Genomic DNA, 19,062 nt, shown 5'->3' with positions numbered 1-19,062 from the left:
ATAGCTGCCAACACGTGCTTTGCTGGCTGATGCTGATGGCAGATACTGAATTTATTTGGAAGCTTGTCTACTGATAATTAAACTTAGATAGTATTTCCTTTCTTTTAGACTGCCAGCCTTCTGGACAGGGTTGCATCTCTTACAAAATAACGCAGTTCTGGTACTGCTGCAGAATTGTTACCTGCCTACTGTTTGGGAGTCTTTCCTCTCACTGAATGTCAGCTCCTTGCCTACCATTTTGATACAAGTATGTGGAAAAACAAGTCTTGGTGTTTTTTACACTTCAGACATAATTCGGTGCTTCAGGTTTAATGTTCATACCTCAGCAGAAACATAACTTTTAGAAAAGGAGATGTTTTTCCAAGTACTTCTATCAAGTGACCTTTGTGCTGTCAGCATCTTATGACATCCCATTATTGAAGGTTATTTTGATTCAAAGTTTATCTTCATAGATGATGTTTATCTTCATAGGTGATAGTTACCATTTTGCCTTCTCAGCTCTGCAGTCTCCTGCGTTGCATAATTTATATGTTATGCAATATGCTAGATTGGCAGAAAGTAATCACCGTTCTTCCCGTGGTCACTTGAGTTTGGGATTTTGTGCAAGAAGACATACATTGTTAGCAGGTAAATACAGCAGGTTAGATTACAGCACTCTGCAGACACAAGATTAGATTTTTTTTTCCTAAAGAGTTCAAAGTAAAATACGTATTTTTCATGCTCATGAACCCAGCACTTGAAGGTGCATTGTATCCAGGGAAGAAGGGAGGATGAATCTTCTCAGGACGCCGAAAATATGTGTGCCTTGCTACTCTAATAAAAAATGTATTGCAGGAAATAATCACTTGTGATAAATTATGCTTGTAATGTTTGCCTGTAGTTTAAAAAAAAGCTATTTGAGGATGTTTACAAGCACCGGTGGTGAAAGCGGGAAATGTATTTTGCTCAAGGAGATCAGAATTTGTTTCCTCAATCATGGCTAATTCTCATTGTGGCTAACAGAGATGAAGAATAGCTGGAAAAGGCACGCTGCTCTTTAAAAAAGTCCCATAGTTCTTGTATTTGGAAGTTACCAAACTTGCTTCCAGGTCCAGCACTCCAAAGCAGGTTCCTGGAGAGTCCTCGCACCTCTGTATGGTTCTGTTAAGACCACAGTAACAACCCAGTGTGTGTCTGCAGACCTGCTGCATCCTACGGTGTCAGAGAGGGCTTTAGCTCAACATTTTCACGTTAGTCAGCTTGAGCTGCACGTCCCGGATTGTGCCTCGTTCACGCGGTTGTGCGTTTCCTTGAGAGCTTAGTAACGGCACCACGAATGGTAGAAAACCTACTTGTGGGAATCGTAACACGTGAATTGAGAGTTAAAAGATGCAACCGTTGCTGGACGTGTTTGAACCGTAAGGGCAAGGCCATCGTTTACGTTTTCCTAACCCTTCCATTGCTCCAGAGATGTTTCCAAAGCGTAGCGCTGCAGTACGAGGTGGCGGCACGCGTGTGCCCTGGCAGATGGTTAGAAATACAGTTCAGAATGCAGGGAATTAATGATTAGGGGGAGGTGCGCTGAGTTCAGATTCCTCCTCGACGTTAGAGGAGCTCTCAGTGCGGGTTTGTACAATCCTGAAAGAGAATTCATAGTTTTTCTCCTCCTAACGTTTTTTTTTCAAACAGCAAAACGGACAGCGACTATTACAAAAACTGTGGAGAGTGAACAAAGAGAAGTTATTTTATGAGGCGTCTGGTCAAAAAGCCTTTCTGCTGCGAAGAAATCAGACTTCTTGCATGCCTCAGCAGAGATTGCACCAGCGTTGGAGGGTCTGTGGTGAAGACGCCAGTGCAGGGCACAGGCTAGCCAACAGACAGAGGCAGCTTTTAGATTACTGCCAACCTGCGCTAGGTACGGACTTGCAGCAGAAGGTAAATTGCGTTTACATCCTTCTGACGAATATGCTGAGCTGTCTGTTCCTATTGGGTATAAATATTTCAGAGATAACCCGTGTCGGAACTGAACAGCGGCTAAAAAGAAGCACCGAGGTCTGTGAAATTCACTGGCTTATCACCCACTTTTGGCTGTTGGATGAACAGTCCTCCCAGCGCAAGCTCAAGTTCAAGTGAAGATCAGCTCGGGACAACATTCGTGTGGCACTCCTCTCTTGAAATGCCAGTTTCCACTTCCTCCTCTCCACATGTGTAAACAGTTCGAAGGAATTGCATTCCTCCCCGTTGAGTCTGCTGTCTATGATAAATAACAAGTAGTAGCTATGGCTAGGAGTTACAAACTCTTTCCCCACTAGGGAATAGCTAGGATTAGTCAAGAGAAAGTGTTAATGAAAACAGTAACGCAGTCTTAAATCAGAAGTGAAGCAAGAGTGAGTGTTTACCGCACTAAGAGGACAAACAGCGCGAGGCTGGGAGGGGAATTCTGGGAATACTCTCCATCCAGAAAAAAAGTTAACTGATAAAAATACAGATGCAGGGGTGGGTACGAGAATTCAGGCACAGCCAACGAGGCACCACCGTTATTCGTGTTTGCCGATCTCTCTGCAACTCCGGCTGCTGCTAGCTTGAGATGCTGCTTACCGAACAAGAGCCTGCGTGGCTTCACCTGTGAGTGGCCGTACAAGGCTGAGGCAGGTGACATTCCTTGTTTTTCCTTGTGGGGAAACATAAATCTGGAAAGTTATGGTGAGTAACACCTTCAATTCTGAGAGCTTAGTTCAAACAGGGCACCGTATACTAGGTAGGTAACACCGATTGGGGCCACATTTGCGTAATAAAGACCAGTACTGCTGCAAGTTGCATCTTGCTCTCTGCAATATCCTAATTACAGACTTTATGGTCTGTAAACCTCATATTTAAAGACAACTGAGCCCAAGCACATTCTAACCTGTTTGCATCTTGTCCTTACAGATGGAACCAGTTCCTGTAACTGGTTGAGGACACTATGTAGCAACAGCATTGCTGTAATTTATAGATTTAGTGCAACACAATGAAAACTGGACTGCTGTTTTTTTGCCAAATTCCACAGTAACCCTTACCTCTTTTAACAAATACACCTTTGACCCGTTTGGTTGCACTGGCACTAAATATTTTGTGCTCAAAACATGAGTTAGCGCATTAGAAAGACTACTTTAAGGCGTAGGTGGCTTTTTTTATTCTCCGATACAGCCCTTAACTCCTGATGAAAAGCTCTTACCTGCAGAGATGTGCTCCAAAGGCTTAACTGAGTGACAGCACGCGCACATGCACAGGGAAGACTGCCAGTGCTGACAGTGACATGGCACTGGCTTCACATGACTCCTCTGGGAGGGGACAGCCAGCTCCTGCTTGGAAACACCCCCGCCGCCTTTCCCTAAACCCTCACAAAGCTTCCACAGCAGTCGTGAAAGGTGAGGAGATGAACTCTGGGCTCTGAATAGACACAAAGGACCTCTCCTAAGCTGCCGTCAGCAGGAGGTGAGCAAAGAATGGGCAGCCAGAGTTCAGGGGTGTAGTAGCTTGAAGAGATATGATTGATAGAAACTTTGAGGAAATAATTAAAAGGCAATGATGTCATGTGTCTGTTTAAAGTACGATTGTAAGCTTTTCTAGGAACTGTGGTTGCCTTCGGATCGGTGCAGTGCTTGGCACAGGAGGACGTCCACCAAACACGACGTCTAGCCCCGTGTCTGTCCGCACAGCGCGGCTGATATGCGACTTCTCAGGTGACCAGGTAAGCTCTCCTTATGTTTTCCTTTCTATACATTCTATACTTTCATGGATAGTCGTAGCCTTTTCTCTCTCAGGCGCGGTTGTTTTCCACTGTCAGTGCACTATAAAGGTTGATTCCACTGAAGTAAGGTCTGCAACAGAAGATGCAAGCAGGAGGGAAAAAGGAATACCAAGAAACTGTGGCGGGCAGCCCGTCCATCGCAGCAGACGTACCCCGTTACTCAGCTGCGCCTGCCAGCAGCAGGACAACGTGGCTGGTGTCAGAAGAAAGACACGATAAAATCCAATACTGGGTACGATACAAGAAGCAGCGGGCGCTTGTGCAGCCTCAGCTTGGGACTGACTGGGCAGCAGAAGTGTAAGGGGACAGCAGAGATGGGACATAAATAATAAAGTAAATGTTAAAACAAATGTAAAAAATCTGGTAGTTCTTTCCTTTTCGGATTATGTTGAGCATTTTAAAACATGACTTACTTAGACAAACTCGCTTTTTCTGATACCTGGAGGGGAAAATTCAGTGAAAACAGGTCTATGACTTAATGAACAGTTGTTGGACAAACGAGGAAGTACATGGAAATAATAATAAAAAAAAGTATTAGAATTCTTTATTGACTAGTGTATGTTTCCCCTTTAACATCACAAGACTGATTGGAAAAACAATTACTTTCACTTTAGGGTTGAGAATTTGGTTTGGATCAAATTTTGTGTTAACTAATTTGAAATAACTGAAAAGAAACTTTTTTTTTTTTTTTTAAAAAAAAGCACCAGTTCTAGCTAATATTTGGAAATAGCTGCAGGCAGCTGAGATCTTTGCTGGTTGATTCGGGGCAGTATAACTTGCCAACGTGAGATCAGTGCCAAGCAGTTGAATAGCTTTTCTGTTTGCCGAAAGAGCCATGGTTACACGAATGCTTTTTTAATGTATTTGGTGCGTTCTGAATCAGAAGAGACATTATCCAACAAAAAAAGAGTAGGTAATGAGATGCTGGGGAAAACCTAATCCATCAAAATTTATCTTGTTCTAATGTAAATAACATAAAATTTTATCCTGTAAATGTGACTTAATGAAGGTAGTGTACTGAGATTTTGGGGGAGAGGGAGGTAAGCAGACGTGGCAGTACTGTTTCGAACTGGAAGTCTTTGTCCAAGCAAGACTTCTATCATAATTTAATTATTTTAAAAGGAGTACTACTAGAAATGTGATTATAATTTTAATTCTTTCCTAAACTGACAGAATATGAGACTCAGTCAAGGAATGGCTCCTTCTCCTCCTAAAAGCTCAAAGCAGAGTCACATTTATGTGAAATTTATTTTATGAAAGGCAGGTCCTGCTTTGACTAACCTGATCTTCTACAACAAGGTGACCGCTTAGTGGATGAGGGGAAGGCTGTGGATGTTGCCTACCTGGACTTTAGTAAAGCCTTTGACGCCGTTTCCCGCAGCATTCTCCTGGAGAAACTGGCTGCTCATGGCTTGGACAGGCATACTCTTTGCTGGGTAAAAAACCGGCTGGATGGCCAGGCCCAAAGAGCTGTGGTGAATGGAGTTAAATCCAGTTGGCGGCCAGTCACCAGTGGTGTTCCCCAGGGCTCAGTACTGGGGCCAGCCTCAAAAAGGAATGGATTATTCAAGCTTGACGTATTTCAAGCATCAGTAGCGTTTCCTTAGAGACAGTGGGCACACCCACGCTGAGAGGAGCTGCGTGACAAGATGGGCGTATAGGGCATGTAACGTAAGATAAAACGCATCGTTGTGGTCGGAAGGTCGTTTGGAAATGAAGATGAGATGAATTTGTTCTGTAGCAAGTTATTTATGCTGTTCTGTTCAGGCCAGCAGGTTATTTGTGATTGCTACTTATAGGTATTCTTCATCAGATATGTTAGAGTCCAACTATATTTTTTCAGTAAGGTCGTGGTTGGCAAACTGGGTACAGCGGAGAAAAAACCCATACGGAAGATCTCATAGACTGGCTGTAGTAGCTCACAAAGTCTAATAGCGAGGAGCTCCAGATCTGGGGAAAGATGAGAAGTCCTAGGACACTGTGACTTCCTTAACACATTCTCGTTTTAAGCAATAGCACCTTAGGGCACCTCCCACACTACTTTTTTTGGCCAAGGGAGACAAAGTTAACTTGTTTATTTTTTTTTAAGGCTGCTACCAAAAGTTAGCATTTCCCATAGGAGTGCATACAACCCTAGTGTCGAAATAGGGGGTTGGGAGTTCGGGCTCATTGTTTCAAGTTTCAAATCACTTTTCGCCTGATTTTTTTTTTTCCTCAGAACCGTTTAACATCAGTTTCTTCCACTAAAGTACATAGTTGGGTGGACTGGCCTTGTCCTTTTCTGTCCATGAGTAAGCAGGAACCCCGGTAGGAAGCAGGTGCCCAATTTTTCTGTCTCGTGCCCCTTGGCCTACATACTAACACGTAACGTAGGGAAGCAGAGCTGGAAACAACTGTAGACAGAGAGTTGCATTTGTAAGAATGAACCCATAAAGCTATCATTTCAAAGCTAAAGTATAACCTCCTGGCTAACACGGGGACTTCTTTTTGGCAGTGTATTCCTCCTTTCTGAAACGCTGCAAGAAGAGTACTCCCAAGAGGCTTGCTAGCATCATAAAGGTAAGAGAATATTATCTTTCTAATGAATAATTTTCCAACTGTTTTCCTTTGTACCTTAGACAGGTGCCTTTCTACCTTCTTTGTACTTTCCTTTTTATCTTAGGTAACATAGTTTGCCTGTGCTTGAATATTCCTCTGCGTATGAAAAGCAAAATGGATTAACTTCTGCAATCCTCAGTAATCTGGCCTTCATATTATTAGAATTCACGTGTTTGTTCTTAAAGACCGGATGAAACCAAGAACACCTTAAGGAATGTTTTGTTAGCTTTTGCTAATTATAATTTATGATAAGAGAGCAGCAATATAAAACCAGCTACACAATAATCCCTAGGACAGCCCCAGCGCATCCTGAAATACAGAGATCTTTCCATGGCCATGGACAGCAGTGAAGCCCCAGCACCTACTTAAACCTTGGGTTTGATAGTTTTTTTTTTTACCAAAGCCGGCAACAAATGGTCAAGCCAGAGCCAAATGCAGGGAGATGTGTTACGAGGTGGCCACCTGCCCATTTAGGACTTCAAAGGCTCAGATTGACCATAGCAGGACTTGAAGTAAAGATGATTTTCTCACTTACCGTGTTCTTACGCTGTAACTTACAGTTCCTCTGCCACGTGAGTGAAGGCTGTGTGAGGCCCGACTGTGTTAATTCTTCATGGCACAAACTCACATTGTTGTAGTCGGATTTTTGTTTTCATCCTCGTTAGTTTAATGCCGTCGTTACGGAAGAGCGCGTGTCCCATACCATCGTTTCCTTGCAGTCTGTGAAGGGCTGCAGCTCCTGAGCACAGTGTATTCCTGGGCCAGATCAAGGGAGGCAGCCATGCCACGACACACCAGTGCCACGATCAAAAGCTTTGGTTTTGGCTGTTCTCCCGTTTTTCTTTGTCACCCTTGCATCCCTGTTAGTCTTCTGAGACAATACTAACTCATCAGGAAATAAGGGGATTTGTCTTCTCAAGAGCCCAGCTTTGCTCCATGGCCAGCACGAAGGAGGGGGCAGGACAGGACAGAGCACAGAGTAAATATTTTACAGTTTTGCAACTGAGCTTGAAGTTGAGGGCGTTTGCTGTTGTCAGCAGTGTATTCTTCCACTCTCCAGCTGTACAAGGTTCACTTACTTAGATCACCTCTTATTTCAGATGAAAAGAGACTCTGGATATTCCACCATGGCTGAGGAGCAGAAGCAGGTAAAGGCTCAAGGTCATCTTTTAAAGAACATGTTGTGCAGGTGCTTTGGAAGGCTGGATGTGTTCAATCATCTTCTAAGAGAAGTGACAGACACATCCACGCTCTGATCACTTTAGCACAAGTAGGAGCTCATCTCTTATCACTACAGCAACATTTTCCCAGCATTTTTTCCCTTCCAGTGGACTGCAGCTACAGCACCAAGTGGTGCAGGGCCTTTTATCTTTGCTTGTGTGGCAAGAGACCACCACACTCGACTGTAGCCAGAAGCTGTGCCACCTAACTGGGCCCAGTTCTCAAAGCGGTCCTGCTAAACAGTATGCTTCCCAGCTGATGTGCCCCGGTCTCTTTACCTTGCAGGCAGCAACCCTGTTCTGCGCTTAAGGAATTTGCCAACTTGTACAAGCCCTTTAAGGGCAAGATCTCAAGCGATCCACGGATCAGAGTTTGGAAACTACTGTGCTGGGGCTGTTGGCATGAAGAGAAACAGGGTGTTTGCACTTGGGCTTGATGAACGAGACTTCTTTTTTCCCCTATGTAAACTTCTCTGCTTCTACAGCTCATGTAATTATACTGCGTGGGATTCATTCATGTAATCACTTCAGCACATGCAATGAAAACGCAGCCTCAAAACAAGACAGTTTCTAGCCAAAGGGCATTTAATATAGCTTAAGTGCTGAGCTTTAGCTACTCTCTGTCCTGTCTCAAAGCAGGACATACACAGTGTCTGATGAGTATTAGGAGTTAATGGTTTTTGAAATTCTTTGAGTTCTTCAGCTGGAAGGTGCTAAAGAATCTGAAATATTCTTTGATCTAACTAAAAACTCTGACACTTGTAAGACATCAGAGTGTTCCTTTGGTATGTTCATTCTTCATCCCAGGAGAAACAAGGATTTATAGGATATGATTCTGTTAAAAAGCTCTAAGCTTTTTGTAGCCTTTGTAACCTTTTTTCTAAAGAATATGTAGATGGTGTTCCATGATCTAACGATTAAGAAAGTTATCTCATGGCAGCATACATGAGGCATAACATAGATGCAATTGGAAGTACAAAACTGCTAAGAGAGCAAATCTCCAGCCCAGAACCCCACATGCGCTGTCTGAAGCTGGAACAGATGGCTTTCGCCAGCCTTGCGTTTGTAGTTCAGTACACCCAGCGATAATGCTGGCAACTGGTTGCATTGCTTCTAATATAAACCCATAGGGTTCACAAACATCAAGCTATAGGGCAAGAGTCCTTTAAATTACTTCCTCCCCAGTTGCTAACTTGGTTAAAAAAAAAAAAAGATATGATAGAAGCAAACGTTTGTTTGTTTTAATGAGGAAAGTTTCAGTGTTAATGAGCAAAGTTCTGTCCTGGGACAGATAAATATTGCTGACAAGTCCCGGGCGATGTTTAATGCTCTGTAGCTGGTACAGAATCTTAAAGAAGCTCTTAGCACTGGAAGCTGTGTAGAGAGGATTCCTCTACCTTGCGTGACCCTAAACACACCTGCATTCGACGTCTATTAGCGAGCTGTCTCTCTTGTTTGTCCTCTCCGACAGGAGTCAAGCAGGACAGCAACTACGAATCATACTGGTTTTACTCCAGGCTGGTTTCGCAGCACAGCACCCCAATGTAATGAACAAGTCACTAGCTGGTTATTACACAATATTATTTTAGAATTGCATTGATTATTTTTTTAATCATTTATCCTGCAGATAAATGTAATACATATACACCAAGTAAAACCCAAATTAAGATTTCTGAACTCCACAGCCAATTCCAATTTGGGCTGCTCTAAAAGACAGATAGTTAATTAAATGTTTGTCATATATTTGATAAACAACTTGGTTTTGACTATTTAAATGCTCAAATACTGCTTTTTGAATATAGTTACTCCTGGAATCACGAGGTCTTACTGGTAATTTTCTGACCCTCTTGCAGTTGCTTTGTGTAGTTAAAATCCTCACTGTGATAAAAGTCATGCTAACATCACAGGTGCCCTTATGCCGTACCCAGGAATATTTCTTTAGTAGATAACATTTCCATTTAGAGAACTTTATACTTTTGAAAAGTTGAGTATTTTAGCTCCTTGTTAATGTGCAGTTGTTCTGTACAGATGGCACATGGTACCTACTAGCCAAGTGGTACTCGCAGTACTAGAGCTGAGTTGTACCTATGGTGGCCTAAAGGCACAGCAGAGTGCATTATGCAAGGAAGGGCAATATCCTGCATTAAACCTCTGTTACACCTGGGGGGAAAAGGCAAGCTTCTGGGCACGTGAGCCTGACTTCAGAATCGGTCTTCAAAGCAAAGAAGAAAGTTGAGAGGAGTGGTTCTGGATTAACTGGAGCTGTTAATCAGCGCATCTGAGCACAACAGTTCTTGACTACCGTCGGGAGAAAGCATACTGCATACTGGGAGGGAGAATATACTGGTAGGGTGAGGGAAGCACTGAGATGGAGCACCATTCCTTACCCCCAGGTCTTCCATGCCTACTGCTCTGCGTTATCCAGAAGCCCCTTATATTATAGTCCTCCAGGTACCAAGAAGCTTGCCCAATAAACATGGGGAGGGGGAAAAATAATCAGTGGTCCTTTCTCTCCCTGTGGTTATTCCAGAGAAATTCCAGTGTCAGTGACACCAGAAATGTCAGTGACACTTCAGGTGACATGGCAGATGGATGTGGGTGTACTCCCCCCCTCAGTTACACCCAATATCCCATAACAGCTTTGTTATTACATTCTTTAGAGCGTTTGTGAAACAAAACGGGCCATCATAGACTGCCTTGACCTCCTGCATTTCAGATACGAAAACTGCTAGCGTAGGACACAGCGGCACATGCTTACTCTTGTTGCTTGCTCACAGGAAAAGAAGCTCTGGGATGCCCTGAAGATCGCTGCCTGTGCCCTCGGTACAGGCCTGCTCATATTCACTGCCTTGGTGAACTCCGTTTCTTGGTAAGATTGTTCGAACAAAGCGGCTTGGGGAGAAACTTTTCTGCGGAGAGGGGAAAAAGCGAATGATGAAAAGATGGGCGACCAAGAACACTTATTCCCACAGGTACGTGCAGAGTATCTGGGACACTTCAGGCCATTTCTGGCAAACAGCATGGCTGAAGTTCTACTACCGGTTTGAGGGAAAGGAGTGGACAATCTTCCTCTTCGGTGAGTTACTCAGGTTAACAACCCGCAGCTCTAGGAGGAACTATCCATGAATTCCATCTAAAAGGGGGACATGGAGATGCCTTCCCAAACTCGGTAATCCTCCCACTGAGAAAGCACATGGAGGCTTCAAAGCCAGCCACAGCTGATGTAGTGCAACTGTGCTGCCCTTGGTTCATCCTTAGGCCCCCTACACAGACTGAAAATTTGATCTTTTTGCTGCTGCTGCAATGGCTTCCCTTTTAACACACTCTGCTCCTGTGAGAACTGACTGACTCAGTAGAACTAATTACTGAAAATTAAAGTAAAATTAGTGAATTTTACTCTTGCTGTAGCACCTATAAAACTCTTCTCTGCCTGTGATTAACAGCTGGTGAACAGGGCTGGTAGGGACGGTCAAAGGCCCCAGGGATCAACTTGACCTTATCCAACTTGTATTTAAAACCCACCCATGACAGAGATCCCCCAGCCTCCCAGAAAAGCCCTTTCTTAGCCTCAGTTGTGCCAAGTTTCAACCTACAAGACACTTGTCCACTCTAACCTCCTCCCCATTCCCCAGGTCTTACCCGGGCGTCAGAACCTACCCATATTCCATTTTAAAGCCTCTCAGGGCAGGGGATACACACCTGGCACATCTGGATCCCAGCAAGGTCCTCTGGATACTATGCCACTATATTTTGTTTCCGATTCAGCCATAACTCTCAATTTATTCACACATCTCTGCCCTTTCCCCACGCCACAGGAGCTGCATTGGTTCCTAGCCTCGCTTTCTGGTGCTTCAATGGAATCCTCATGGTGGCTGATGTAACAGGGAAGCCAACGTTCATTACTCGCTATCGCATTCAGCTGGGCAAGAACGATCCTGTAAGTATTTCGCACTCTGCCTCTCCTGCTGGCTAAACACTTCCTCCAGTCTCTTAGGCTAGGAGCGGGGAGAAGAACCCGTTACGCTTTTCTCTTGCAACCAGACAGGATTCAAGGAGAATCAAGCTGAGTCTTGTATATCCGCTGCAGAGAGGAAGGCAGTTCTTGTAATTAGGCTACTGATCAGATCTGGATTGCCAGCTTGTTAAAAAGTTGATCCCAAAACTGACACAGAAACAGCCTGTGAATCTTTAAGCTCTTTATCCTCCCAACTCAAAGCCACATTGCTTCTGGTTTAGCCTCAAGCCCTAACTTCTCTTTTGCAGGTGGACACAAAGAAGTTGCGCCAAGCCATCTACACAGCGCTGTGTAATCAGTTCTTCATCTCCTTGCCCATGCTTGTCCCCATGTTCTACGTCATGAAATGGTGGGGCAATACCTTCAGCAAGGAATTACCCACCTTCCACTGGTTTCTTGTGGAGCTAAGCATCTTCACCTTAATAGAGGAAATTCTCTTTTATTATACACACAGGTGAGCTGAGCACAGAAACAGGACTCTCTGGTTTTCCCCCATGCCTTCAAGCTTATACCTGTCTCCTGCAACCGCAAGGGTCCTAGTCCCACCTCTTCCACCAATCTTGTATTTATATGGGAAGACTCACAGGTCCTGGAATCCACGCTCACAACACGAGGTTTGGGTGCTGCAATGCTGCTGGTAGCTCTAGTAAGCAAAAATGGGTAAAATTACAAAGGTGGAGCAGCTTAGAGGCTAAGAAAAGAAAACAAAACAGCTAGCTTCACACAAAAGCTGTAACCCAACATTCTTCAAAAAGAAGAGAACAAGACTGACTATCCCGAAAGAAAAAAGCTCAGGAGGTCAGTGACTGATCTCCCGTTCGCTTGTACGGCACCTGCGAAACGGCCTGGCTCCTGACGCTGCAGGCTTTCTGAGCACTGCCACCAACATTAAAGGCAAAACCTAAAGCAAGGAAGAAAAAAGCCTGCAGGGCTGTGCAGGAGCAAGCACAGCATTTTCCGAACTATGTAGGTTTCCCTTTTGGACAAACGCACACACAAAAAAACCCATAAAACAAATTTCTTCAGGGCCCACAGAATCTAAAATTCCGCCTCTAATAGTTGCCAGTATGTAAAGTCAAAACAGTGAAAATATAAAGCGAGTCTTCCCCTCAGAAGTGCTCCCAGGTTTGAGCAAATCAGTCATTCAGGGACTTTGATTTACGGGATTTATCTGGATGCAAGTTTAACATCAGTCAGTGGATGCGTACGTTAAGTGAGGGCTCTGCGTTAAAGAGGGAAGCCAGGAGTCCTACGCACCTATTCCAGCTGCTCTAAAATCTTTATGTTAAAGAAGAGGCACGAGCAAGTCCCCAGCAGAAATTCTGTGTTAGGTTACTCTACGTTCCCTTCTTATGGAGCTGAAAACCTACACTTCTCTGTTTTCTCTCCTTAGGCTTGTTCACCTCCCACTCCTGTACAAGCACATTCACAAGAAGCACCACGAATGGACAGCCCCCATCGGCGTGGTCTCCATTTATGCTCACCCGGTAGAACACATAGTAAGTGGATTCCCCCCCCGTCACCCGCCAGTTCCTGCGCGGAGTGTGATTCCCGTGGGCTGAGGAGGAGCGATGAGAGAAGAAAAGCAAACGTGCCCTTAGACTCTTCTTTCTTGGGAAGAGGAAGCTAAGCTGCATTGCCAAGGAGCCCAGCTCTAGGGGGGCAGCAGTACCTGTTTGTGCTGAACTCCACTGGCTTTAAGAGCCCAGATCCGAGGGCGCCCAACAGATTAGGAACTGACTGAACAGTGCTGCCTTGCGCCCCGAGAGGGCTGGGAGCATGGACGAGGCTTTCAGCACGAGATGTGACGCTTGCACAACCCGGGTTACTGCATGGCGTCCGAACTCTGTCAGGATTTCCATGCTGGTGGCTGCGATCAGCGTTTGCGGGAGTCTCCCAGCGCTGCTCCAGCCCAGGCTTCTCGTGCAAACGCATCGCACCTTCAGAAGCCTCCACCTCTCCGTGCCATCCCCTGGTACCCACAGGGCTGGGCTGCAGCACCAGCGCTGCCAGTCTCCCTAACCGGCAGCCTTTGGGCAGCAGAACGACCTTCTACATTCGAGAGCCCAGGGAGCCTAGCTGGGGCAGGAGGCTTGGCCTGGGCAGCGACAGCCGTTTGTGCCACTGGTAGGACACAACGAAGTGATGCAGCTGGGGTCACGGCATCACTGCCTGCGGCTGCACGTGTCCCCGGGCCCGCTGACGGCTGGGTGTCCCGAGAGCAGCTTCAGCATTGCTCCGAGATAAAGCTGAAATTCAGACCTCTGACTCCAGGGTGATTTACTGGCATGACGCTGCCCTTGCCCCCCTGGTTCGATCTCACATCTAAAGCTCTACTACAAGCTTAGGGAGCCTGGGCTGCCACTGTGTTTTGCAGTGAGTAAAACCCAGTTAGCTCAGAATAAATTATTTCTTTGATGCCTATGTAATTTTAGTAAGGAGTTTGCAGAGGGATCTTCCCTTTATGCTGTTTGTGCAAAACTAACGCGATCTATCACCCGGGTGAAACAATTCGGCTCCTAGAGGAGTCAGCTTGTTGTGGATGGATTAATGAGGTAGAGTTTGCTTCTCATTTCTAGCTCTCCAACACCCTGCCTGTCCTGACCGGCCCGATGATCATGGGGTCTCACATTGTGTCCATCTCAGCGTGGTTCTCCCTCGCTCTCATAACAACAAGCATTTCGCACTGCGGCTACCACCTGCCCTTCCTGCCGTCGCCGGAGTTCCACGACTTCCACCACCTCAAGTACGTCTGGGCACTGCTCACCCTCCCCTGCCCCTCCTGCCTGCGCCCGGGCGCTGCGGACAGGCAAAGCTCCTTTCTGAGGGCCACGGGGGTGTGCGTAGCTCGGGTACAAGCAGAGGAGCCTGCCCAGTTCCCCCGATAGCGGCTGAACGCTGCCAGTTCTTAAAGCAGTTTGACAGAGAGCGGGATTTCGGAGGACTCCAGCCTGCTGCCCACACAAGTGCCAGCCGCCGCGCTGCCACCCACCCTCCGCCATCAGCTGACTTGGAAACTTTCTCCAAAGCACAAACACGGCAGCTGGGGCCGGGCGTTTCAAGTTTCCTAAGATTACATGGGAGGGAAGACAGCACATAGTGTCTGAAGCAGCAGGTATCACCTGGGCCTTCCCCAGCCAAGCACAGGGTCAGAGACGGTTCTCTGCAAGGCTCTTCCTAGAAGTACAGCAGGCACTGCCCGTGATCTAGAATAAAGATAGAGCAAGGGCAAGTCACACAGCTGAAATAAATTTGCAGAGAGCCTCCCTGTCTGTCCCTCTCCCATACGCTGGGATTAGCAACACTGATCAGATAACACCTTGCCCAAACAATTGCGATTAACCCTTCCTGGCAGAGATTCCCAGCCTCCTCCTACACGGGAGAGAGCGGAGTTGCAGCAGGTTGTTCAGGGATACGTACCACAGCAGCGGAAGAAGCGTTCCCATCTCCCAGACGTGCACTAAATTCATAGACACATTCCCTTGAACACGGTTTGCCTCTCCTGTGGAACCAGCCCGTGTGGCAGCTCTGTCAGCACCCGAAGCACGGTGCCGGTTCTCGTTATCGGTCATTTCCTCCGAAGCTCGGCTCACGTCAGGGCACGGATCCCTGCAGAGCCGAGACGCGCTCTGGGCGGAACGGCTGTGCCGGCGTCCCAGTGCTGGAAGCACGGCAGCTCCGCATCCCGGGGCCGCTGGGTCCCGGGCGCGCAGAGACACGGCAACGAGGCTGGCCGGCTGCTCCGAGCTGCCTGGGGAGATGGCTGTTCAGTGCCGCCATTTCTGGGTAACGACGGCACCAGAGAGGGAAGCGGCCGGAGAAACTTCACCCAGGCTTCGTTAGGGCGGCGAGGGAGACGGCTGCAGTGGCAGAAATCGCATGGATGGATGATCAGGGCTCTGAAAGGAGATGGAAACGTGAAGCGACCGCGGTAACTTCCAGTGATGTTTATTCTCTGTTTGGTTCCCAGGTTCAACCAGTGCTACGGAGTCCTGGGAGTGCTGGATTATCTGCATGGAACGGATACAGCGTTCAAACAAACCAAAGCCTACGAGAGACACAGGGTCCTCCTCAGCCTGACACCGCTCTCCGAGAGCATCCCCGAGGCACCCAAGAGGGCGGAGTGAACCCAGCGGCCTGCCGTTCTTGCAGAGCGAGAGACAATGATTTATGCCAAATAGTGTTTTAATTGGGAAACGAGTTATTGTTCACACGTAACAAAACCCAAAGCTGAACTTAAACACGCTACTTGAGATGACTGCACTTTTGCTGCCTGTTATTTTCTACCTAGGGCACAAAAACCCTGCTATTTTTAAACAAAGTTTAGAGGGCTTTTTCCTTACTTACGTGCACCATTCCTTGGTTCTAGCTGCCTGCGCGTAAGCCAGATGCGTTCTGGGCCACCTGGCTTTGGGGAGCCCTCCTTATTACGGTTTTAACACTTCAGTTTTCACAGGCCACGCTCTGGCCTCTTTCAGCAGCGTTCTATAGAAATACCAGCAAGGTAACTACCTAGGACAGGAATTAAACTACTATTTTTCTGAGACTCGGAACACCTCGGATACGGGACGCAACCCCACGGAAAGTCAGCGGGGCCACAGCTTTAGAACCACTCTCCCCTGCACACGCGGCAGAGGCCCGACTTCCCCGGGCAGTTTTTTCTTCACACACGAGGTCGGTACAGGTCTGAATTAAGGGCTGTCACATCCTCAGCTCCGCTCCACAAACCACGTCTGCAAACACAGCGCGTTTCCCCCTCGGGGGCGAGGGAAGCGGAGCTGGGAGCTGATGTGCCACATGGCAAAGCCCCCGTACATCACCTCCTCCTGAGCCTCGTCTCGCTCCCCGCACACCGAACGGAGGCACAAACCAAACCAAGCAGCTCTGTACAACGATAAAACTATGGAAAGAGACTTTCCAGGGAATGTCGCTGCTGTCCTGCGTGGAGATCAGGGAAGCCCTGCAGAAAGGCGCCCAACAAACAGCACCCCCACCTTCACGCACATCCCTAAGCACCTACACAACCCACCTCGAGCCGTGCCGGGACTCTTCTCCCCTTCATCCCCCACAGCCCCCCGGGGAGGGCAAGGCAGCAGAACAGAAAACCCAGGCTGCATTGTCTTTTGAAGTTTTTATTTTTATACATTTTTTTTTGTATTAAAAAGGAAAAAGCATAATTACCACAAATTACAAAGGACTAAAGCATTACTAGAATAATGAATCACATCAGCCTAGAAAGCAGATACTCTGAATAATATTAATGTTATAATACAAGCTCTCATTCAAGTATTTTACATTTTTCTCTTTTCCTTTTATATGTGATGATGATCCTAGCACATGGGTCAAAGATTATGTACTATCGACATGATGGATCATGTACAGCGGGCCATATTAACAAGATTTTCCTCCCAAGTGATACATGGTCTGTGATGAGTCATTTTAAGTTTGTTCTCTACGATAAATGCAGCTGAAGAAGGTTGCACACACTTTCTAGTTTTGGGAAACAGAAGGCTGAGGTTGGGACACACAGGGTTTGAGAAGGGCCAGCACATCGAACCATCACCCCTTTTGCTCCGGGCGAGCGAGCAGAGGGCCACGCTCGCCGGGGTGCAGCTCAGCGGGGGCTTCCGAGCCGCAGATCCAAAGGTTTCCAACCCCGACGGGACCGGGACAGGCTGGGAGAGGAGGAGGGGGAGCGGGGCCGCACCCGGGAGGCTCGAGGGACCAAGTGGTGCCAAGCACCCCCTCCCGCGAGGGGCAGCACCGGGGCTGCGGCCCGGGGAGCGAGCCGCAGGGCCGGCGCGGGGAGCCCCGGGCTGGCCCGAGCGCGCTCCCGCGGGGGGCTGGCCGGCACCCGGGGCGCTCCCCGCTCCTCTGGGGCGTCCCACCGAGGGATGTGCTTGTCACAGATACATCGGTCCTATGTTCAAGTGTCTGCAGAAAGTGAAACTGTAAACTACTCATTGAAACGCTGCCCTCCAGCCACCCGCTCCACGCCACCGAGATGAACATTTTCGTTACGGGGGGAAGAAAAAAAAAAAAAAAAAAAGTCATTCATCTATTACCTGTACTGGAAACCTTTTAAAAAAAAGAAAAACAAAAAGAAGTCAGTGAGGCATTTAACATCAAGTGTAGCAACCCTCTCAAGAAGAGCCTAACATCCATTTCAAAACAGTGACAAAGTGACATAACCAGTCTCAGAGGAGACAGGAGAAAATAAGCATTGCAAACACAGCTTGCTACATTTACAGTTTTCCTTTTTTTTTTTTTCCCCCTCCGTTTGATAAAATAACTGGAAAGGCATTAACAGCTAGAAGGCCCCCTCCGCGCTGCCGCGCTGCCGCGTACCGACCGCGCAGGGTACCGAGGTTAACGCATCATTTCGTTACAGTACAGTCAACCAGTCCCAAGCACGCCGAGCCGCTGCCGAAACTCAAGGCACCCCGAGGGCTACGGGTGACGAGCCGCCGTCGGGGGTGCGAGGGGGGCAGCAGGAGAAGGGGCAGACAGGCCAACAGAGCAGCAGGATTATTACTTTTTTTTCACTTTTTTTCCCCCCCCCCAAATGAGCATGGCAAAGCAACAAAGCCTCCTCCGAAACCCACCTTCCACCTCCACTCCCGACCCCACGCCAGAGCTCTGCACCCGTCGCAACCGCCTGCGTCCCACGGGCGGGCTGACACGCAGGACCTCGGCAAGGAGCCCCGGCTGTCGCCGCCTGCCACCTCCCGAGAAGAGGGGCGAGATGGGGAGCGCTCCCCCCGCTCTGCCTGTCCGAAAGCGGCCGGGGCTCCCCCCGGCCATGCTGGTGGCTGGGCGCCAGCACCGCGCAGCCCTCGCGAGCTGCGGGACGGATCAGCCTTCGCAGGAGTACGCGCGCCCGATCGCTCAGACCGCGAAAATTAAAAAAAAAAAAAAAAAAAAAAAAAGCTCAAAACATGATTGTGGTGAAGCATCCAAGCTAAAAGCAAGGCCAAACCCCCTCCTCAGCAGGAGGGCAAGAGCTTCCTCAAAAGCAAAACCCCCCTCTGGACAGCTGTCCCTTTGTCCGGCGCCGTGTGCGATGCCTTCTGTACGCAGCAAGAGGCAAAGCGCCTCTGCAGACCTGTCCCCCGTGCAAGCCACGGGACAAGGGAAAGCCTTGCTGCGGCCAGCCCTTCCTCAGCCTGGCTCCGGCCTCGCCGGGGCCACCGCGCAGCGCAGGGGCGCGGGGCACTGCCCGGTAACAGAGCGCCGCGGAGCTCCCTGCCCTCGGCCACCACCCGCACCGCGACCGGCGGGCATCGCGCCCCGGCGGAGAGCGGAAGCCAACGGCCCCGCGTTCCCTCAGTCCGGGGGAAAGACAGGCGGGAGCAAAACAAGGCACACAGTCCGCGTCTCTGGAGGGCGCTGGGACTGCTGGGGTTGTTCTTCTGACCCACCTTCCCCTGGGAAACGGGGCTTTCCCGCAGGGCCCTCGG

General features: G+C 48.1%; 1 protein-coding gene and 1 long non-coding RNA gene across 2 annotated transcripts; one reads left to right on the top strand and one right to left on the bottom strand.

Annotated features, from left to right (window-relative positions):
* Positions 1 to 4,680: 4,680 nt before the first annotated feature.
* Positions 4,681 to 11,369, bottom strand: LOC309596354. The gene is made up of 4 exons (XR_014229496.1): positions 11,287 to 11,369; positions 10,346 to 10,496; positions 6,903 to 7,498; positions 4,681 to 5,719 (listed from the first exon to the last, which is right to left on the bottom strand). It is a non-coding gene; the product is annotated as an uncharacterized lncRNA (long non-coding RNA).
* On the top strand, positions 7,467 to 15,736 carry FAXDC2 (fatty acid hydroxylase domain containing 2). Its single transcript, XM_082324456.1, has 8 exons — positions 7,467 to 7,515; positions 10,365 to 10,456; positions 10,560 to 10,663; positions 11,403 to 11,524; positions 11,851 to 12,056; positions 12,996 to 13,101; positions 14,182 to 14,348; positions 15,573 to 15,736. The coding sequence occupies exons 1-8, from the start codon at positions 7,468 to 7,470 to the stop codon at positions 15,727 to 15,729; spliced, it is 1,002 nt and encodes a 333-aa protein (XP_082180582.1). The 5' UTR covers position 7,467; the 3' UTR covers positions 15,730 to 15,736.
* Positions 15,737 to 19,062: the final 3,326 nt, after the last annotated feature.

This window comes from Platalea leucorodia, assembly GCF_965183815.1.
Source record: "Platalea leucorodia genome assembly, chromosome: 11".
NCBI classification, from domain to species: domain Eukaryota; kingdom Metazoa; phylum Chordata; class Aves; order Pelecaniformes; family Threskiornithidae; genus Platalea; species Platalea leucorodia.
Note: the sequence above shows the minus strand (reverse complement) of the source record. Positions and strands in the feature narration are given on the sequence as shown.

Excerpts from the sequence above, each read along its gene's own strand:
- FAXDC2 (XM_082324456.1), top strand. The coding sequence starts at position 7,468 with ATGAAAAGAGACTCTGGATATTCCACCATGGCTGAGGAGCAGAAGCAG. Across the intron at positions 7,516-10,364 it reads TGGCTGAGGAGCAGAAGCAG|GAAAAGAAGCTCTGGGATGC; the intron begins GTAAAGGCTCAA and ends GCTTGCTCACAG. Across the intron at positions 10,664-11,402 it reads GTGGACAATCTTCCTCTTCG|GAGCTGCATTGGTTCCTAGC; the intron begins GTGAGTTACTCA and ends CCCACGCCACAG.